General features: G+C 36.5%; 2 protein-coding genes across 52 annotated transcripts in view; one reads left to right on the top strand and one right to left on the bottom strand.

The window, feature by feature from the left end:
* Positions 1-395: 395 nt before the first annotated feature.
* Positions 396-13622, bottom strand: mmm (missing minor mitochondria). 2 transcript variants are annotated; one of them, XM_073978986.1, is made up of 10 exons: positions 13544-13622; positions 13365-13406; positions 13168-13302; positions 12443-13107; positions 12220-12385; positions 9493-9683; positions 8294-9388; positions 8058-8233; positions 7791-7993; positions 396-1115 (listed from the first exon to the last, which is right to left on the bottom strand). In XM_073978986.1, exons 1-10 carry the CDS (start codon positions 13585-13587, stop codon positions 461-463), a joined length of 3372 nt encoding a protein of 1123 aa, XP_073835087.1. In that variant the 5' UTR covers positions 13588-13622; the 3' UTR covers positions 396-460. The 2 variants fall into 2 exon arrangements, with proteins under 2 accessions (XP_073835087.1, XP_073835088.1); XM_073978987.1 differs by lacking the exon at positions 13544-13622 and having other exon boundaries at positions 13365-13528.
* A 1068-nt stretch (positions 13623-14690) lies between these two features.
* Positions 14691-22807, top strand: part of sw (cytoplasmic dynein 1 intermediate chain short wing) — a 29485-nt gene continuing 21368 nt past the window's right edge. For 8 of the 50 annotated variants that reach the window (XM_073972987.1, XM_073972986.1, XM_073972994.1 and 5 more), the window contains exons 1-4: positions 14749-14887; positions 19724-19935; positions 20009-20155; positions 20222-20346. In XM_073972987.1, coding sequence (XP_073829088.1) covers positions 19793-19935; positions 20009-20155; positions 20222-20346 — 415 coding nt within the window. In that variant the 5' untranslated portion in view covers positions 14749-14887; positions 19724-19792. Of the gene's footprint in view, positions 15274-19723; positions 19936-20008; positions 20156-20221; positions 20347-22807 lie in introns of all 50 variants that reach the window. The other 42 variants (XM_073972983.1, XM_073972976.1, XM_073972965.1 and 39 more) reach the window with 27 other exon arrangements.

The following is a 22807-nucleotide window of genomic DNA, read 5'->3' as shown; positions in this document are numbered from 1 at the left end:
ACAACTCTAATGCGTTGACGGTGAATATCGACGTCGTATAAACTACGAGCTGTGTCGGCTATACAAGTATAGTTAAACGTATCGAGATTCAACGATTGCGTTGGCTAGGCTATGTCATAAGAATGAGCATTATTGCTAAAAAGGCGAATAAATGGCGGTACACGCAGATCTAGAAGGCCAAGATTTCGATGGAGTAAACAAATGGAACACTAGATCGAAAAACACGGCATTCTCAATTGGAGATTTAAAGCAACAAATAGAGAGGACTAATGGAAGTCTTTTCTTAGTTCGGCTTATAGGACAAATGTTGTGTAGCGGGCCAACAAAATAAGTCAGTACTTTTTGTAGGCAAAACGGCTTAGTCTTGACCAAAACGGTAAACTAAACTACAATAGTTTGTATTATATTAATTTATTAACAGTATAAAATTATCTTTAAATCGAAAAAAATATAAATACTTTTAGTCCTCCTCCTCGACATCGGCTTCATCTTCAATTTCTTCCGCGGAAACAGGTTTAGTCATCATTAAACTAATATCTGATGGTGGCCTCGAACCAATATCCATTATTTGCAGCAGATCAGCATACATTTCAAACCCCCAATTACATTCACTCAATTGCCTTTCAGCACGCATCAAGTCATACCAATAGAAACGTTGAGTATTACCACCCAGAGATTTACTGATATTTCGACGGCGTTCTTCGCCGCGATGCAAGAAATCAGCATAGTCCATTTGCTGGAATTCTTCAACATTTTCCATTATGCTGTTAATTTCCGATTCTATATCCTCGTAAGTCTCAACTTGTTGTAATACAGTCTCCACAGAAGTTTGTATCATATCACTGCGTTGTAAATCGGGAATTTCTTGAGGAAATATTCGCAACCGTACCGCAGCAATTTCATCGCCTATACGAGCCAAAACATCTGCCAATGATTCCTTTTTGGCTGCTTCATAAGCCAAACGTTCTTTCTCCAAAACAGTTTCTTGTCTCAGTTGTTTTTCATTCACCCGCTTGCGCGTCATCAAAATATTTAACAGACGATTTAGATTCAATTCATACCATTGACGTTTCATACGTTCGGTATAGGTCAAATGAGCAGGTGGTGCAGCATTTCTGGAAGGGGATGGAAATTAAAATATAATAAATATAAAATTCGGATCAATATAAAATTAGGAAAGAGAGTAAAAAGCGTTAAGTTCGGCCGAATATTTTCTGACCACGAAAACCCAAATGCATAAATAAGGTCAGGAAATGTATCAAAAAATTTCAAAGTGTGGACCTATGTTGATAATTTTTGGTGGAGAAATTTTATGACCACTGGAAACCTCAAATGGTCAACAAATGTAGCTAAACTCCTCAGAATACCTAAAATCGGGTACCGTCATATGGGGGCTATACCAAAACATGGACCTATGTTAAAAAGTTCAGTGTAGAGGTGTTGTGACCGCAAGAAACCTCAAATGGCGAATTGCGGCTAGTTCGGATAAACATTGTAGCTCAAAATTACGAAAATCGGGAGGTACCGTTATATGAGGCCAATACCACAACATGAACCCGTGTTGGCAATTTTTAGTAAAGAAGTTTTGTGACCACTGGGAACCTCAAATAGCAAATTAGCGCTAGTTTGGTTAAAAAATTTAGCTAAAATTCACGAAATACCGAAAATCGGGAGGTCTCGTGGATGGATGCTATACCAAAACACGGACCTATGTTGGCGATTTTTGGTGGAGATGTTTTGTGGCCACTGAGAACCTCAAATGTTAAATTACAGGTAGATCGGTCCACAAACGTAGCTAATATCCGCTAAAATACCGAAAATCGTGGTAACGTTATATGGGGGCTATACCAAAACATGGACCTATGTTGACAACTTTTGGTGGAGATGTTTTGTGACCACTGGAGATGTTTTGTGACCACTGTAGAAACCGAAACATGGAACTTTGTTTTTGGTGTAGATGTTTTTTGACCACCGGGAACCTTAAATGTTAAATTACAGGTAGTTCGGTCACAAAATGTTATTTGGGGGCTATACCAAAACATGGGCCTTTGTTGAAAATTTTTGGTGTAAATGTTTTTTGATCACCGGGAACATCAAACGTCAAATTGCAGGTACTTCCGTCGAAAAAGGTAGCTATAATCGTCAGGTAACGTTATATAACACAACATGGACCTATGTTTTTTGACCACCGGGAACCTCAAAAGTTAAACAGCGGGTACTTCCGTCGAAAAATGTAGCTAAAATCCTCAAAATACCGAACATAGGAAGGTACCCTTATATGAGGGCTATACGAAACATGGACCTATGTTGAAAATTTTTGGTGTGGATGTTTTTTCGGTCACAAAATGTAGCTAAAATCATTACAAATACCAGGAGGTATCGTTATATGGGGACTATACGAAAACATGGGCTGATATAGTCCATATTCGAACTTAACCTGCATATGGAAAAAATAAACTCTGGTGTAAATATATAGCGTTCTAGCTCAATTATTTCGGACGCTAGAGTGTTGTGATAATTTTTTTTGCTGGAGGATCAGAAATTATCGTTATATCTTTGTTCGCTGTTGGGATGACATGTCTTCAGTCAAATCAAATACGATTTTTTTTCGTAGAACATTTCATCCTTCTAACTTGCTTCAAGAACCGCAAAAAGTACCCCAAGACGACATTTTCAGCTTTGAAGGAAATCTCGCGACGGCCTGTTCTATGTATAAGACCCGAAGTTGGTTCGAGTTTGCCTTTATTTATATTTTGAGAGCGGTATTTCCCGGAAAGTCTGCTCTTTAAATCCGTGACGGTATAGAGAGTAACCCCAGACCATGATTTTTCTCCGTGTCTCAACGTCTCGTCCAACATATGTAGGTCGGTAAGATACACAAAGCGCTGAGGCGCAAAGGCTGAGCAAATAGATAGATACACATTTTTCACCATGAACGAGGATGGTCCCACCTGGATTTGAGGAGACTTCCAAAATTCGCCTGACATATTTTACAAGTCCGTCATTTTCCATGGTTCGGGCCATCTCTCTATCCTCGCTTCCATCCGACTTCAAAATTTCTAAACGCTATACTTTCCTTAACCATGGAAAACCCAATTGGCAAGAATTCAGAAAATATGCCAACCAACGCGTTAGAGAACTGCATAATCCATCTGATGTTCTGGTAGCAAAGGGAATTTCCCAAAACAACATCACTGCTGCAGTCACTCGCCATATTTCTATTGGTCGAATACCGAAAATAATACCGGGCCGAACTTCTTATACCCTCCACCAGAAAACAGATTTCAGCGATTTGATGTGGCTGAAACTTTTTAATTAATTTCTCGTTAGAGACGAGCTTACTGACCAAGATGCTTTTTGAAAAAGGAAAGCCGACGATACGAACCCACACAATCACCACTGTGTGACATGCATGTTTCGCCTTTGGTTTAGGAAGGCTCCTCAGACACATCGACTGTGGGGCGGCTTCGCTATCCTCTAACTTATTTCCTCTTTCAAATGCAAGTTTTTTTTTTTTTTTTACAAAGTTGAATTTTTTGTTCCAATCTTTGTATGGCTTTCATGACAAACGCTTAGCGTAGCCTTTGAAAGTTATGAGTTTAGTTCTGAACACTAACACGCCGTGACAACACTTTTTCCATGTGTTTTTCAAGGACGTGGGTTCGAACCCCAGCCTGGCTCAAGCTGATTTTTATTTTTATTTGAAAATTTTGCCTATTAGGCGAAGGTCACTTTTTATTAATTTTTTAATTAATTTCTCGTTAGAGACGAGCTTACTGACCAAGATGCTTTTTGAAAAAGGAAAGCCGACGATACGAACCCACACAATCACCACTGTGTGACATGCATGTTTCGCCTTTGGTTTAGGAAGGCTCCTCAGACACATCGACTGTGGGGCGGCTTCGCTATCCTCTAACTTATTTCCTCTTTCAAATGCAAGTTGTTTTTTTTTTTTTTTTTTTTTTTTTTTTTAAATTCTTCTTTTTAAATTCTTAAAATCGGGACTATATGAAAACGTGGACCTTTACCGACAATTCTTTGCAGGAGTGTATGAAAAGGAGATTAAATACGAAGTTGTTGCATTTCGGTTGGATAATGAGGCAAAGTAGTCAAAATACCGAAAATCGCGCGGTACCGTTCTATGGGAGCTAAATCAAAACGTGGACCCATACCTATAATTCTCAGCAGGAATATTTTAGACGCCATGGAAGACTAAGTGCCAAATTTAAGCCTTTTCTGTTCAATAATGTGACAAAAATCTTCAAAATACCGAAAATTGGGAGATACCGTTCGAAGGGGACTATATGAACACGAGGACCTATACCTCAGCAATGTTTTAGACCCCCAAGGAAGACTAAGAACCATTGGAAATTTCGGTTGGCTAAAGTTTCAAAATACCGAACACTGTTTCCAGTCCTCAATAAACTTCTCCACCAAAAATTGTCAAGTTAGGCCAATGTTTTGGTACAGGCCCCATATAACGGTAGATCCCGATTTTCGGTATTTTGTGGATTTTAGCTACATTTTTGGACCAAACTTCCTGCAATTTAACATTTGAGGTTCCCAGTGGTCACAAAATACCTCTACCAAAAATTGTCAACATAGGTCCATGTTTTGGCATAGTCCCTATTAAACGGTAGCTCCCTATTTTAGGTGTTTTGAGAATTTAAGCTACGTTTTTGACCGAATTAGCCGTGTTAGTTGACATTTGAGGTTATCAGTGCTCACAATCCTTCTCCATAAAAAAATGTCAACAAACGTCCATGTTTTGGCATAGCCCCCATATAACGGTACCTCCCGATTTTAGGTATTTTGATAATTTAAGCTACATGTTTTGACCGAACTAGCGATAATTTCACATTTGAGGTTCCCAGTGGTCAATAAACTTCTACACCAAAATTGTCAATATAGGTCCATGTTTTGGCATAGCCATATTTTAGACATTTTGAAGATTTGAGCTGCGTCTGTTGACCAAACATCCCAGTTCTCCTCAAAAATTTTCAACGTGGGTCCATGTTTTGCCATAGCCCACATTTAACGTTATCTCCAAATTTAATGTATTTTGTTGACCGTAGCGTATTTGACATTTGGAACTTCTGTGGCCAAGAGACTTCTCCAAAAAAACTGTCAACGTGGGTCCATGTATCGGCATAACCTCCAGGAGTTTTTGAAGATTTTGGCTATACTTTTTGACCGAACTACCAGTAATTTTACATTTGAGGTTCCCAGTGGTCAAAAAACTTCTCCACCAAAAATTGTCAATATAGGTCCATGTTTTGGTATAGACCCCATATAACGGTACCTTCTGATTTTAGGTATTTTTTGGGCTTTAGCTACATTTTTTGAATTGCATTTGAGGTTATCACTGGTCACAAAACTTCTACACCAATAGTTGTCAACATAGGTCCATGTTTTGGCATAGCCCACATATAACGGAACCTGCCGACTTTAAGTATTTTGAGAATTTAAGCTACATTTGTTGACCGAACTAACTTAATTTGGCATTTGGAACTTCAATGGTCAAAAGACTTCTCCATCTAAAATTATCAACATAGGTCCACGTTTTGGCCTAGCCCCATATAAGGTTACCTCCTGATTTTAGGTATGTTGAGGATTTTAGCTATTTAACTGTATCTCCCGATATTAGGATTTTTTAAACATGTTCCTACATTTTTGTCGAACTAGCGGTAAATTGAAAATGATCACACAGGTCATCGTTTCGGCTTAGCCCCCATATAAGTGTGCCTTCCGATTTTAGGTATTTTGAGGATTTTAGCTAAATTTTTTGAGCGAACTTGTGGTAATTTTACATTTGAGGTTACCAGTGGTCATAAAATGTATCTACCAAAAATTGTCAACATAGGTCCATGTTTCGGCGTGCCCTACATACTTGAGGTTCCCATAAAAAATTTCAATATAGGTCCACATGAAGTTTTTAGATACATTCTCTAAACTAATTTAGGCATTTGGCGTATACGTGGTCGAAAAGTTTTCCTCCTAAAATTGTTGACATGGAGGTAATGCCCGATTGAAGACATTTTAGATGCATTCTCCAATCTAATTTGGGCATTTGGCGTATATGTGGTCGAAAAAGTTGTCCTTCTACAATTGTGGACAGACTATTTATTGGTGAAGGGTCGGCCCGACCGAGATGTTATTTTTTAAACATGCCCCATCCAAGTATAGTTTTTTGCCAGTTTCATTCTTCTTATACCGTTTGTTTTTTGGGGTCCCGAGGCAGATCCAAGCTGTGGATTCCAACTTCTCTGTCTCTCTGATTCGATTGCATATCTACTATACCTCCTTCCCTAGATTTTTATACTCTCCACCATAATATTAAATTTGTCTTTCCGTTTGTAACACATCGAAATATTCAGGGTATCCCATGAATATAAAGTATATATATATATATATATATATATATTCTTGATCAGGGTAAAATTCGAAGTCGATATAACCATGTCCGTCTGTCCGTCGTCTGTTGAAATCAAGATACAGCTTTTTTAAGAGTGAGCTTTGTAATTTGGTATAGAAGTGTCTATTACCCCTACGATGTTTGGTATTGCAAATGGGCTATGTCCGTCCACGTTTTGATGTAGCCCCCATAGAACGGTACCTCCCGATTTTCGGTATTTTGAAGGGGGTATAAAACTTTTCTCTAGAATTTTGTCGGTACAGGTCCATGTCTTCATATAGCCCCCATAGAACGGTACCTCCCCATTTTCGGTATTTTGAAGTTTGTGCCATCCATATTCCACCGAAATGGCTGAAATTAGGTACTTAGTCTTCATTTGGGTTATACAGATTTCCCCTAGAATTTTGTCGGTATAGGTCCACACCTTCGTTTGGGGTATAAAACTTCCCCCAGAAATTTCTCGGTAACGATTCACGCCTTGGTGTAGCCCCCATAGAACGGTACCTCCCGATTTTCGGTATTTTGAAGGTTGTGACCAAAATAATCAATCAATAATCGAAATGGCTGGAATTTGGTACTTCGTCTTCGTTGGGGGTACAAAACTCTTCACATGAAATTTTTTAGTATAGGCACGCCTTCATATTACCCTTAAAGAACGGTACATCCCGATTTTCGGTATAATACCGGAAATCAGCCACCGAAATTGTTGACATTTGGTATTTAGGCTACGTTGGAGGTAAAAACCTTTCAGACTACAATTAGTCGGTTTAGGTCCACGTTTTGATATAGCCCCCTTAGAACAGTACCTTTAGATTTTCGTAATTCTGAGGGTTGTGATGTCAATATCCCACCGAAATGACTGAAATTTGTTGTTAAGTCTTCCATGGGGTTATAAGTATTCCAAAATCATCAGTATAGGTCCACGTTTTCCTATATCCCCATAGAAGCGTGCCTCTTGATTTTCGGTATTTTGAAGGTTTTACCCACATTATCTTACCGAAATATCGGAAGTTTGGTATTTAGTCTTCTTTGAGTATAAAAAATTTCCGCCAGAAATTTGTCGGTACAGATCGAAGTTTTGATATAGCCAACATAAAATGGTATCTCCCGAATTTCGGTATTTTGAAATTGCTGAAATTTGGAATTTAGTTTTCGACAAACCATTTTACTTCAATACAACTCGTCGTGGAGGGTATAACAAGTTCGGCCAGCCGAACTCAACTACTTCATACTTGTTTTCTCTTACAGTCGATCATCATTATTTCTAGATCTCTTATACAATATTTGTTGAAAGGCCAGCAAAGCTTTTCGAGAACGTTTTACGAATATTGTTTTATGTAAAAATTCATAACTTTCTCTTTCGATGAAAACTTACCTCTTAGCTTCCTCTTCTTCTTTAGCTTTTCTCACAGCCTGCAAGACCTTTTCCTTCTCTTGGCGTTCCATTTCTTTGTGGGCATCCCGTTCAGCTTGCCGTTTAGCTTCAATGGCTTCTTTGTTACGTTCATAGTATTGTTGTTCCCACGCCTGTATGGCCTTCTTACGAGATTCTTCATTAAGGATATAGTTTTTCATATCCTTCAAATGAAAAAAACATGCATATATGTAGATCTACTGAAGCTTCGAAATACCTCATACAAACCTCAATTTCCTGAGAAGATAACCAATAAAAGCTCTTGGGTAATTTTACCATACGTAGACTGCTATTATAATCACCAATACCCAAAAGTTTATCAGGTTCTGTGAGCTTATGTTCGCAGATTTGTGTTACAATACCACCACCAAGGACATCATTTAAACAGGCATCATCATCGCGTGCTATTGAATTGAATATGAATTTAGGTTCTTGTTCTTCTTTCCCTTTTCGAACATACTCACCCAAAATATCCCAAGCCTCCAGACTACCATCAATTCGTGTCAAGAAGAGTACTGACGGTCGTGACTCACTCCAAGCCACCGCTGTCAAATCATTTTGACATCTACGCCAAAATATTGGTGAATAGTTATAGTCCTCCTTCCAAACAGCAAACACATTACGGCCAATCGAAACAAACAGCCAGGGCAGAAATGGATTCTTTTTCATTGAAATAACCGGTCCATCATGGATGCGGGCAAAGTGTTCTGAAATACTGACCACTTCTTTACCCTCGGTATCGGCATACATGCCCAACCATGAAATTCTTTCTATACGTCCATAAAATGAGGAAACTATAAATGATTGGCGCACTTCCGCTGGTTCCGTTGTTGACAATTCTACTTGATAATTGTAAAGATTATTATCACCTTTACTGGCATCCTTACGATAACATTTGAAACTTGGTGTATCGGCCACAAATGCCGTCAATGGTTCACTGAAAGCCACCATAAATACCGGTACCAATACCTTGCCCTTATAGCTGGACTCACTTTGTGCCAATGCCTTGGGCAAATCTCTACGCATGGAAGAACTCGCCTTTTTACCCACCTGTGAATCTAAATCCCAAAATCCCACAGAACCATCTAGAGAACAGGTTAAGAAATAACGATGATTCGCTTTAGAACTTTTTTCCAAACTTAGCTTGCCAAAGGTATTGACGGAACAACGTTTATCCAACCACTGAATGGCAGTTATGTGGGCTTTTTGTGACTTATCCAAACGTGATACTGTCGCGGGAAATATTATCATATCCTCATTGATTTGTATGGTCCATTTTAGGAATTCATTCATAAGTACACGATAACGAACTTGGGCCGAGGACAACATTTCGGTATAATCCAAACGTTCGGCACGATTTTGTAAATCCCAGAGAATAACCTGTCCATTACTGGCCCCACCAATTAAAATATTCGAATCATAGGGACAAAATGACAGAGAGGTTATTTCCAACGGAGATTCAAATTCTAATTTATAGTTGAGGTTATCATCAAAACTCCACAGAAGTATGGGATTAGGTTGGAGGACCATGCGCTGAATTTGATCAATTTTTGTGTTAACTGGAAATTTGTTATATAGGTTATATGTATTGTAAACAGGAATCGTCCTCTTGGGAACTTTAAAATGTTTGATTAATAAAGGTTCATGAGAAATACCCCTATACCTGAATCCACTGTTGCTGCGGTACTAAATGTATATGAGGTAACTATTAGACCCGCTATTGTCGGATACCAATCATAACCACAAACATATCGCTGTTGACTTTTAGAGATATTAGCAAAACATAGAGTTTCCTCCAAGCTCGGTGTGGTATGATGCATAATACAGCTATTTGAGATCAGAGGATAATCATTTCTGAAAAGGGACAAGAAAAGAAATTAGGTCGGGTAAAATTTCGAAACACTAAACATTTTATCGAAAAATTACATTTCTTGTTGGAAGATGAATACCCAAAAATAAGTCTTAATACCGAATTTCATCAACTTCGGTTCGATATTGAGGCCACAACCATCAAATTACGAAAAGCGGGAGGTACCGTTCTATAGTGTGATTTGAAAACGTGGACCTATATCAATAATTTTTTTTGGAATGTTTTATACCTCCATCGAAGACTTAATACAAGATTTCGTCAATTTCAATGACGCTGAAACCTTCAAACTACCGAAAATCGGGAGGGACTATCCTGTGGGGGCTATATGAAATCGTGAAGCTAATCCGACAAATTTCTGGGAAAAAGTTAAATACCCCCAGAGAAGGCCAAATACGACATTTCAGCCATTTCGATCGAATAATGAGGCCACAACCTTGAAAATACCGAAAATCGGGAGGTACCGTTCTATAGGGGCTACATGAAGAGGTGGACTTATACCGACAAATTTCAGATGGACCATTTGGTACCCACAAAGAAGACTAGATGCTAAATTTCAGCTATATCGGTGGGATATGGAGGCCACAACCTTGGAAAAACCGAAAATCGGGAGATACCGTTATATGGGGCTATACAATTACAAGTAGTTCGATTACAAATTGTAGCTAAAATCCTCAGAATACACAATCGGGAGGTACTGTTATATGGGGGCTATATCAAATCACGGACGCTGGGGGCTATATCAATCACACACGGATGTTGAAAATTTTCGGTGGAGAAGTTTTGTGGCCACTGGGAACATCAAATGTTAAGTTTCAGCTGGTGTGGTTAAAAACTGTAGCTAAAATCCTCAAAACACGGAAAAATGGGAGGTAGGGTTATATGGGGACTATACAAAAATACGGACCTATATTGACTAATTTTGGTGGAGAACATTTGTAACCACTGGGAATCTCAAATTACAGGTAGGTCGATCAAAAGTTGTAGCTAAAATCCCCAAAATAACAAAAAATCGGGAGGTACTGTTATATGGGGGCTATACCAAAGCACGGACCTAGTTGAACATTTTTAGTATAGAAGTTTCGCGAACACTGGGAACCTCAAATGTCAAATTTCAGCCAATTTAGACCGAAAATGTAGATAAAACTGCAATCGGGTGGAACAGTTATATGGGGGCTACTGCAAAACGAGCCTACTTCAAACCCTAAACGCCAAATTACATCTCATTTGGGACGAAAATGTTGATAGAAAAGTCAAAATCCCTGAAATCGGATGGTACATTTGTATGGGGGCTATTCAAAACGTGGACCTAAGTCCATAATTATTGTTGGAGAAGATTTTTGACCACTATGAACCCAAAATGTCAAATTATAGTTAATTCGTTCAGAAAATGTAGCTAAAAACTCCAAAATATCTGCAATGGAGGGTATTACATAACAAGGACCTAAGTTGAGAAGTGGGCTGAAAATGTCAACAAAAGCTTCAAAATACCTGAAATCGGGCGGTACTGTTATATGGGGACTATTTCAAAATGTGGACCTATATATGTCCAAAATTTTTGGTGGAGAAGTTTCTTGACCTGTTCGTATTAGCTAAATGCAAAATTATATGCCGTGGGCCGATATATCCCATCTTTGAACTTGACCTACATGTAAACAAAAGACGCATCTGTGCAGAATTTTAGTGCCCTGTGTCTATTTGTTTGGATGCTAGAGTGATTAGCACCGACTATGGGTATATGTTCCTATAAATACCAACTTAAATCCCACCAGCACAATAAGAACAAACATTAGAATAGCCTAAAAGAATGTACACGGTGCACCTGAACCAACTTTAAATGAAAGGAGCTTACACTGGGATGTTTTTGTAGATTCTGAAGCTACAATGTTCATGGATGACAAAAATCTAAAAATAAAAAAATCGCCGGTGCGCTTTTTAAATAAATCCTGGTCAACGTTCACATTTTTAGGGTTAGGGTTTCACGATTTTGCTTGGAAACAGCAAGTCTTATCGAAATGGGACAAGAGAAAATATTATAGCTGTGAACATTTTCTAAAAGATTGGCTTTCGTAATATTTTCTTAGGTTGTACCATTTTTTAGATATTTTATGAGGAGACGATACAGTCAGTGAATTGTCCCAATTTGAACTTCTATATTTCAAAACTGCCAAACCTACTAAAAATATCATAAAGGACAATCTTATAGAGAATGTTCACTGCTACAATATTTTTTTAGCTTCATTTTGATAGGGCCTGCGGTTTCCCAGCAAAATAGTTAAAACTTAAAATGTGAACTTTGATCGCGATTTATTTAAAAAGCGCTCCGGGGAGTTTTTTGTTTTTTTCTCATATATGAACGTTGTAGTTTTAGAATCCGGAAAAAATCCCAGGTGTAAGCACCTTCCATTTAAAGTTGGTTCAAGAGCACTGTATGTGGTGATAAGGCCTCCTTATACAGCCAATTCATGAAGCTAAAAACGTACATTTACAAACAAAAAAGATACTGCAAATATAGAAACTCACCGATACATATCAATTTGATTGAACTCCAAAGTTTTCAAAAGAAAATGAATTCTATCCGATACATCCGGCGGTGGCTTTGGGGGTTTTGGTGGTTCTGGAGTTACAGCTCTGCTGGCAGGTTTGCTTTTGTCATCTTCATCTTCCGTTAATGGATCAAGACAATCCTCTAAAATGAAAACACAAGTCAATCAAAAGATACAACTTCTCAAATATTTCGCCTCACCATCCTCATTTATTTCATACAAATATTGAGCCCATGCATTTGTAGGAAATGTCGGATCCGTTTGTTGTTCAATATCAATGCGTGGCATAGCCGATTGTATTCCAACCGTAATACGCCGTCTAGCCACATTATCAAAACGTGCACTATCCGATGGTATTAATTCAACATAACCATCTCGAACATCACGACTCATGCGAAAGGAAAATTTCTTCTCCGCTGGTATATTCAAAGGATAAACACTTTGTATTTCAACATCGACAGGTTCATGATAACGTTGTGAAATGGTTAAATTAACTTCATTCTCACTACCCAGAGATACCCAGGCTCTTGGTAGTCTTTGTAGACGTCTGCTTATCATTAGGCGTTCATAATTTTCCAGATTACGAATTATGACTAATGCTAATTTGGCATCCGTAGGATCAATATACATTACAAAAGGATCGCCCGGAGGTGGATCATCCATATCTTGTGTCAGTAGTGGTACATAACCCAGCAAAACATGGCTGTCAATGTCATATCCCTGAAAGGCATTGTAGTACATTTGCCCATTTGGCAAATCGTCAAATAGATTATCACGTAAGTTACGATATTGAATTTCTTTCCAGGGAAATTCCTGCGTAACATTTTCACCCACTACCATGTGTAAACGTCTTTGATTGGACTCTCTGCAAAATAATACATTACGTCGTCATGAAGTTTTATAATTTGGCCTAGGAAATACTCACGGTATCATAATCTCTTGACAACTTGGCAGCGACAGCAGAGCATCCCATGCCTTCGCCGTATCAAAGTGTTCTACCGGTTCAAATTCATTAGCTGGTGCCTTCCATTTTAATATGTTCTTGTTGATTCTTAGGAATCTGTGGAACAAAACAGTTTGGATAAATCAAATATTTTTGATCAAATGAATAAATAGCCTTACTTTGTTCTTTCATCTTCAACTTCTTCTTTTGGTTCTTCTCCACTGACAGCCGATTCAGCCATTGTTTATGAATAAAAATTTTATTATTATAGTTTAAACTCTTTTTTAACTTGAAAATAAATGCCAAGAAACGCTAATGTCTTATTTTTAATTTTATTTGTTATTGTTTAAAAAGTCACCTTGGTAACGGAAAACTAAACTTTTTTCTAACAGATGGCGCCATGTCTTCACCACCGTATTTTGCATGGCACAATTAGCAGGTAGGTATCACATTAGCTGTTCGAATATGAAGTGTCAAATATCTTTATAATTTTGTTGTTGTTGTAATTTCCCCAACAACATAAATAACATTTTGTCATAACATATTTAAAATTTACGATGCCACTACATGGGTAATTGTGCTATGATTTGTATGAAATACATGAGGATGGTGAATGAAGAACATATTCGCGATGTTGTGTCTTTTGATTGAAAATTAACTTGTGTTTTCATTTAAGAGCGTTGGCTTGAACCAATAATGGAAGATGAAGATGACAAAAGCAAACCTGCCAGCAGAGCTGTAACTTCAGAACCTCCCAAACCACCAAAGCCACCGCCGGATGTATCGGATAGAATACAGTTTCTATTGAAAACTTTGGAGTTCAATCAAATTGGTATTTAACGGTTAGTTTTTATGTTTTCAGTAAAAGATTGACCAGTATATATAAGTTTTTAGTATATACATATATGTACGTACAGTATCGGACAAAAAAGTAAAACCATGAAATTGCTGTAGTGGGAAATTCGATCTAAGAACGCCTAATCTCATGAAATTTTATAATGAAATTCTAGAGTGAATTGTGGACCGGGTCTTATGAAGAATTGTAAGTCCCGCTCCCAAATACATACGGTCCATTGTGTGACGCGTTGCGCGTTGATAACAACAACCACATGAAAAAAGTGTAAGTGATGCCAAGTTTGTTAAAGCGATTTCACTGAAATAATTTAATGAAATTAGGCGTTCTTCGATCGACTACCCTACTACAGCAATTTCATAAATTTACTTTAGTATGGAACTCGATCTAAGAACGCCTAGTTTCATTAAATTATTTCATTAAAATCTCTCGAGTGTGGACCGGTACTAAGCAAATTCAGATAATGCATCATCACCATGAAAGATATAGGGTATAGTCTAAATGCGTCTTGACGATAATAGCGCCAGTGTAAATGCAGTTTTATATTATGTATTTTTGTCGTCTTCAGTTGAACGATAAATCTTTCAGATTTCTGATTTTGACATTTTTCACATCGCCTCCCAAAGACTTGGCAACACTGTTATGATAGAATGAAACAGAAACAAACACGCAAAAGAGACAACGACAACGAATGATTAATTTTACAAAGAGAACTGTGAGAAACTCGCAAAAAAGGTCTGAATTGAATTGTATACTGTGTGTACGGGAAGAAAAATATGTTGTTTTAGAAAAAGTACTTAATTGGAGGAGAAAAAAGTGAATAAATTCGTATAAAATATTAACAAATAGGTATTGTGAACGGAATCTAATTGGAATATTAAAAAAGAATTGCAAATTTTTAAATGAAAAGACATCAAGAAAAGTTACTGTGTGGAAATGAAATTGAAAATGTATTTGACTAACATCCCCACCCCTCTTGTTGTCTGGTCTACTTGTCCATCGTCCAATAGTCGAAGAGTTATTTTTTCTAGTTGCAGTTGTGGGTTTTATGATTACGACAAAGAAGTGAAGCTGATTGATATTGATTTTTATTACCGTCTTGTAAAAATAAATATTCAAAGATTGCTCTTGCAGATGCGTCCAGAAAACTACTATCTGCTACATCATACCACGAAAAATTGGTAACAAAGACTATTAAGTTGTGGTGACATCATCAAAGCCTTATTTGATGACTCGTAAGATACACCTTTTTACAATAAAACAAATTGATTTTTTGCATATTTCTGTGAAACGGAAGTATCGGGCGTGAATATATAATGTTGCGGGGAAAAGGAGAACTTTTTCAAATCTAAAATACATTACTTATCTCAAGTTTATACTATATCTTGGCAGTTGCAGATTGGCCTTTGTATCTCTTTTTTCTTTTATTTTCTATTAGAAGGTCTTCGTGGCTCCTTAGAATATGTGAAAAGTTAAGCCGGTAGAAATTTATGGCATGTGAAAGTAGTAGAAGTGGTAGAAACATGTACACTTAACATTTTGTTAGAAAATAAGATATTTGGGCAAAGTGTATTCAATTGAATAAATGAACTCATAGTTTCCCTTCCCTATGTGTAATGTAAAGGATATTGAACAGTAACAAAGAATATATAATAAACTTAAAACCCCCACGCATAATTGTTGGTATTAAACGAATGTTGTCATACATAAATAGCCTTAAGTGCAATCAAATGTTCAAAGCCAAGACCAAATGTCGAAAACATTTTCTACACATTTCCCATTATATCGTATGTTAAAGGCTAAGGAGCTGAATGAGTGACACAGTTCATTGTAGTGGTTAAAAAACGAATCTAACAAAAAATTGTGAAAATCTGATCAGATTTCGATATAGGACCCAAAATACGTGAAATAGGCTTTATCAAAATCGATTTTAACAATTCTTTGAAGAATTAGTTTTTTAACCACAACAATATACTGGTAAAAAATTTGTCATCGATTGGACTTGAGTAGTGTGAACATAAATCTATATAATATGATTTAATTCATTCTTTTTTTGGCCAGATGGATGGTGTATCCAAGAATTTTTTTTTTTTGGGTCGGTCTAATTTACTTATGTACACTCTGATACAATGATAATGTTGATAATGTAAGAGTCGATTTAGCCATGTGCGTCCGTATGGCTGTCTGGAGCGCATGATAACATTCGAACTGATCAACCGATTTGGTCCAAAATTGGTTTTCGTAACATTTTGTCCATACTTGGATCAAGTTCGAAGATTGGCCATGGTGCACTGCTTCGGGTACCTCTCCTCTACATCTGGTACTTCCAACACAAAAATTCAAAATGATCGCCATGAAATATTTTACAGTAGGTTGTGCTCGCGGTCGCTTTACAACGGTACAATTTTTCGGGGGCAAGCTCATACTTCCTGAGATAAAGTCGCAAAAGCTCGAAATAGCCCTGCCGGCACCAACACACATGACTGATGAACACGAAAACATACGAATTGCGTATCCAATTTGGCCGAAAGTTTGCACAGCGTAAAATTTCTTCCAAACGTACATCATGTTCCAAGAAGGTCTATATTGGAAATCGTCTTCGGATACCTCCTTCACAAAAGTTAAACATTTTCCTTTCTCGCGAAATGTCAAAATTGTTCACAAATGTGCAGTTTATGGACATGTCTTGTCTAGAATATTTTTGAAATGTTTACAGCAAATGGTTGTGGCGGCTCATATTAATTACTTAGCTGGCCAACTACATAAGCCGAACTAAGAAAAGATCTCGATTCCCCTCTATTTGTTGCTTTATTTTGCCAATTCGGGATATCGTGTTTTCGGATTTCGTCTTCCACTTGTTTACTCCATCGAAGCCTTTGCCTTCCAGTTCTGCGTGTACCGCCCGTATTTAGACACCTTTTCGGCGGGTTCATCATCGCTAATTCTTATTCGATACGTTTAAGTAAACTGATGTCGTTGTATATCCGATACAGCTCGTGTTTCATACGACGTCGATATTCACCGTCAACATCTGAAACACACCGAGCAATGACTTATCTGCTTGCGCATTCTTCGGAACCATGCATTAGCACGGGTAGTATCAGCGTTTTGTAAAGTGTTATTTTTGTATGACGAGAAGTGGCTCTGTTTTTAAACTGCTTACTTATGCCCAAGTAGAATATGTTGGAAAATACAATTCTTCTTATTTCACAACTGATGTTTTTTGTTCTGTTTAGGGCGGTGCCAAGGTAGTCTTTAACTACCTCAAAATTATAGGAACCAATTTCCAAGGTTGGCCCGACATTTATAGACGATAGCGCGACGACACTATCAACTATTGTGATCAGCACCGTCAGATCCACTTTAGCAGATTCTCCTTCAACGTTCTTAAAGGTATTAGTTACTTTTTTAGATATCGACTTTTTTACAGATTATTGGTGTATTTTGTCCCATTTCGTATGACCTTTTCCTGGTAATGCTGTCTCCTAAAAATTCTTTTGGTACTAAACTGTTCAGAGAAGTAGTTTATGTAGTCTTACAAAGCCGAATGAGCTTTGCAGGAATACCAAATTCAGACATGGCTTGGAATACTTTTAGCGTATGCGGCTGTCGAATGCTACTTTATAATGAACAAAATTATGATATGTGTCGATCTGTATATCTTGGTCTTTTCCAGAATTTGCCGCAAGGTAAACATCTGGTCGATTGTGGATTAAGTCTAAAGTCGCGTTGGTATGGCCCAATTATTTCGTTGTTCAAATAATATCCCCGACACGATCTTATAAGCCATAGGGAACATACATATCCCTATAGTTGGAGCACACAGTCTTATCTCCTTCCTTGTGGACGGGGATAACTAGCTGATGCATACACCTTATCAACGTGTCGCCTTCGGTTTTGAAAACTTCGGGTGGTAAACCATCGGTGTATTCGCTGGTATTCGATACCAACAATTTGTATAAAAGTTCTTTCCGTATCATGAGCACACTATCTGTATCTATAACATTGCTCGTCTCTACAGGAGGATGTGTCTGTACCAAAGCAATTTCTTTGATGTATCACCTTTTGATAGAATTTTCGGACTTCATTCTGGCTCCTGCACATTTCGATATTTTCACACTGCCGCTTTTTCATTTCTCTCTTTTACCTGCTGAAAAGATTTCTCCTCTCCCATTTTCTCTCGATGCCTCTCTCGTGCGTTACGCGTTGCCGCAATTGTATCTGTGGTAGCAGCACGACACTCCTGATCATACCATGGGTTTCTTGGTGGAGTTCTCTGGTATCCATGTATTGATTTTGCGGCTTCTTACATGGAGTGGGCAATACTTTGCCTATGTGTAGATATGTTATAGGAACGAGGGGTGCTTTCATTAAGCAATTGTGCCAGTCATTGCAGATTACCGATGTCCAACTTCCGTGTTGTATCTGTTTGTACTTTATTTGCTACGTTTAATAGGGTACGTATCATTGTTGTAACAAGGGGTGGTCCTAGTCTATGTTTGCTCCTTGAATGATCGTGAATCCAGCAAGTCCGATGAATGTTTTCCATTTATCAGATCGAGAACAATTTAATTTCATTTTATGTGTTGCCCAATTTTCTTTTTGTTTATGTTTTGTTTCATGCGCAGAGCACAAGTCAAAAAATGTTGAAAGATAAGTCTTTCATTCTTTAAGCTGGAGACCAAATGTCTTAACCGCCGACCAACTACAAATCCGCAACCGCTATTTAAGGTTTTTGGATGAAATCGAAAAATTTAAAGGGTTAGCCTAAAAAAACACTTTTCTTTTTTTTTTTTTTTGGGTCATCCTAATGAACACCCTTGTCGATTTCGAAAATGAGGTTTGTAGGACTAAAAAAACTGTCTATGTAATTTTATAGTTGCTTAATAACCTGTCGACAAAATTACTTTCCTCCTTCAGTTCTGTAATAGTCTGAGAATTTCAAGAGCCGAGTTCTTTCTTATGCATCACTTCGCACGATACTTCCAATTGGTTTTGGGACCTTGGAGATTATTTTGAAAAATATTAAGTGTTTTTACTTTTAATTATGCACAGCATTTTGTATGCTTTTGAGAAGTTTAGCATCCCGTCCTTAATATTTTTAAGCAACTATATTTAAGTCATAAAATTTGTTATTTTAACATAAAATGTAGTATAAAGCCCTAAGGTCGAAAGACCTTGTGTTAAGAACGGACATCGGCACCAAACATATTTATTTGTATTCTTCCATATTTGTGAATTCATCGGAAGAAAACGTTTGTCAGCAAGAGGGGAGTAAATATTGGATTCGCCTTCTTTGCCAGGAATACAACATTTGTTGCATTGCAATATTGAATTTATGAACTCGGCGTTAAATTTTCTAATAAATTCTGATTGCTTCACGTTTAAAAATTTTGGAGAGAATTGGTCTATTCCAGAACCTGGAAGAATCTACAATTTTTGACATTTTTACAATTTTTCCATTATGGCTTTACCTAATTAATTGCGTGTTGCGTACTTGTAGTTGTTTTTGTTTTCAATTTGAAATACATGTATTTTGTTTTTGTTTTTTCGAACGCACACTCAACACGCAATTAATTAGGTAAAGCCTTTATAAATTTCAAAAGTTCTACAAGTTTTTGAGTTTGGGAACACAAAAAATATGAAATATTCTTCTACAATTTATTAATTAATATTTTTTTTCAGATTAGTTCTTTTTGGACGAAAAAAACGCAACCATTTTTCACTATCAAGTGTCACAAATAATTTCATAATATGGATCGCAAAGCGGAACTTGAACGTAAAAAGGCCCGATTGGCGGCTTTGCGTGAAGAGAAGGACAGACGTCGTCGTGAAAAAGAAATGAAAGATATGGAAGAACTTGCTGTACGAAATAATAATGATAAAGATCAACGCAAGTAAGAAAAGTCTTTCTGAATTTCTATATAGACACGCAAAATTTTGATTAACACACCTTGCTCTTATTTTCAGGGACTTAGATGAGATGTTGTCATCATTGGGTGTTGCACCAGTTTCTGAAGTGCTAACTTCTTTATCATCAGTGAATTCATTAAATTCTGATAATTCTAATACTCAAACACCAGATGCCAGTTTGCAAACAAATATGAATGGCCCCAGGTATAGTTCCACTTTGAATATTTTTTTTTACATATAAAATTGAACATATTTTGTTTTCTTTTTTAGTGCTGGCAAAAAACCCCTCAACTTGAGCGTTTACAGTGTCCAGGCTACAAACATTCCACCAAAAGAAACACTTACCTATTCTAAGCAGACACAAACACAAAGTACAGGAGGCCATGATCGTGATGGTACGTATCACTATTTTATTTTCTCTCTTTCTCTATATAGAAACTTATATATCCACACTGTTAATTGTTTTCTATTATTAATCCCGTTGGCGTTAAGTTAATCTTTAAATTATATTTTATTTCCTATATTAAGCGAATGCCTTGCAAAAAATATGTATTTACATTTCAATTTCTCTCAATTTAAAATTAAGCAATAGAATGAATTATTTACAATTTCTCGTTCACCCTATAAAGCCAATAGTTTGTATTTATGAATTGTTTTTACCTATTCAGTTTTCACAAAATTACAAAACAATCTCATAATCATTAGAAGCATACCCAATACATCTATGTAACAGAAATTCGACTTATCGACTTAAAACAATAATTGAAATGTGTATAAAGAATTTAGATATTCCATATTATTATTTCACTAAGTCTAAATAATAATACTAATTAATACCAATTTAACAAAAGAGACTACTTGATTTTTTTGCTAGTGCAAATAGTTTGGCATTTTTTATGTTGCACTACCTAGTCTTATGAAAATTTAATTGTGAGGAACATAAATAGTTAAATTTCCCCGATTTTTGACTTCAAGGTAACACTTTCAATAGTTTTTTTATGATTACATTTTGAATGCGATTAGTACAACAATTCATTTTTCATTACAACACCGAATCGGATACATTTTTTATACTTGAAGGAAGTTATAACCTCATAATAAATACAATATATTTTTAAACATTTGAAACAACATTTTTTGCTAAATTGAAAAAAATCTCATTCTAGAAGAAGTAATGGAGCATGTAGAATGTTTAGTTATTGTTCGATTGTTTAGTTATTTTCAATGTAGAAATTTCAACAAAATATTTGTAATTGTTGTTTCTGTTCAATAATCGAGTTGTATTTGTGATGCATATCTGTGCCTTACCTTCTCAACCTCGTATCTTAAAAAATAAAAATTTTCAGGAGAGATAAAAAGCATATTTTTGTTGATGCATTGATGTTTGGGTAAATGCATACTCAATTTTCTAATAATTGCATTTAAACTTTTCTCCATCAACCGATGTATCAAAAAATGACTAATTTTTTATCTCTCCTAAATATTTTATTTTCTAAAATACGAGGTTGAGAAGGTATACATATATGTATGTAATAAAGTATATAATTTGAACTTAAAATGTATAAATATTAAACAAAAAATCCTTAAAATAAGAGAAAGGAAACCGATTTGATGTTTAATCAGCGGACGACTTTTAGTCTTTGAATATGCGTATTTGTATTTATGTTGCTAACAAGGTAATGTAGAATTGCAGATTAAGATTCGTAGGTTGAGGATGAGTAACTATTTAATTTGTAATTATTCTATTTAATTGGCTATTTTGATAGTGTAATCGTTGCAACTCTATACGTTGTCGATGTCGGTGTATAGATGGTACAGCTCGTGATTCTATTACAATTTCCAAAAATGTTTAAGTTAAATTTTTGGATCAACATATACGAAAAGAGCTAGGAAATTTAAGATTACATTTGTTCTGTAAACCAAACTAATGGATGATTTTCATTCCTCTCTATTTGTTGATTTATTTTTCCAATTTGGAATATCCTGTTTTTCGCCGAAGCATTGACTTCCCTTTGGCTTTTTTAAAGATATCCGTTACTTTTGTTACTGATTGACCCATGATGTCAATGTCGTCGTATATATTGTTAAATTTCTTTAAAAAACTGAATCTGCACAATCTTTTGCAGCAGAATCTTGAATAGGTCACAGTCTGAAATCTTTTTTGGTACTAAACTTTTCGATTATTAGTCAATGAGAGCCATACCTAAAATTTTTGAGCGAACTTTTTGCAGAACATTTCGAAGCTGAAAAACGCCATCTTGTGGTACTTTTATAGCGGCTCTTAAAATAAAGGACGAAAAGGACATTGAAGGAAGCGAGTTAGAAGGTCGAAGTGCTCTACGAAAATAATTCTCATTCGATTTGAATGAAGACATGTCATCTCAAAAATAAGCTAAAACAACATTGAACAAAGATATAACGCTAATTCCTGATGCCTTACGGGGTCTCTAGCAAAAACTTCATCAGTTCAAGTTCGAATCACGGCGGATCTTTCCTTTGGGATTCTTAATATACTCAGCAAGGGCTTTCATCTCCAAAAGGAATTATCTCTGCCCCAAAATTTGTGTCCACAGTGTTATTAGTTGATCATGGACTTTAGTCGTTCACACAATATCCCTGACACTATCTTATAAGAAATGAGCAGCAGACTTATGTCTCTATTGTTAGAGCACACAGTGTTATTAGTTGATCATGGACTTTAGTCTTTCACACAATATCTCTGACACTATCTTATAAGAAATGAGCAGCAGACTTATGTCTCTATTGTTAGAGCACACAGTCCTTTCTTGTGGACGAGACATAGGATATTCATGTTCCAATCTTCGGGTGCGCATTCTTCCATGTTCTATCCACATC

Source organism: Musca autumnalis, unplaced genomic scaffold, assembly GCF_047663935.1.
Source record: "Musca autumnalis isolate F117 unplaced genomic scaffold, ASM4766393v1 scaffold_3, whole genome shotgun sequence".
NCBI lineage: Eukaryota > Metazoa > Arthropoda > Insecta > Diptera > Muscidae > Musca > Musca autumnalis.
Note: the sequence above shows the minus strand (reverse complement) of the source record. Positions and strands in the feature narration are given on the sequence as shown.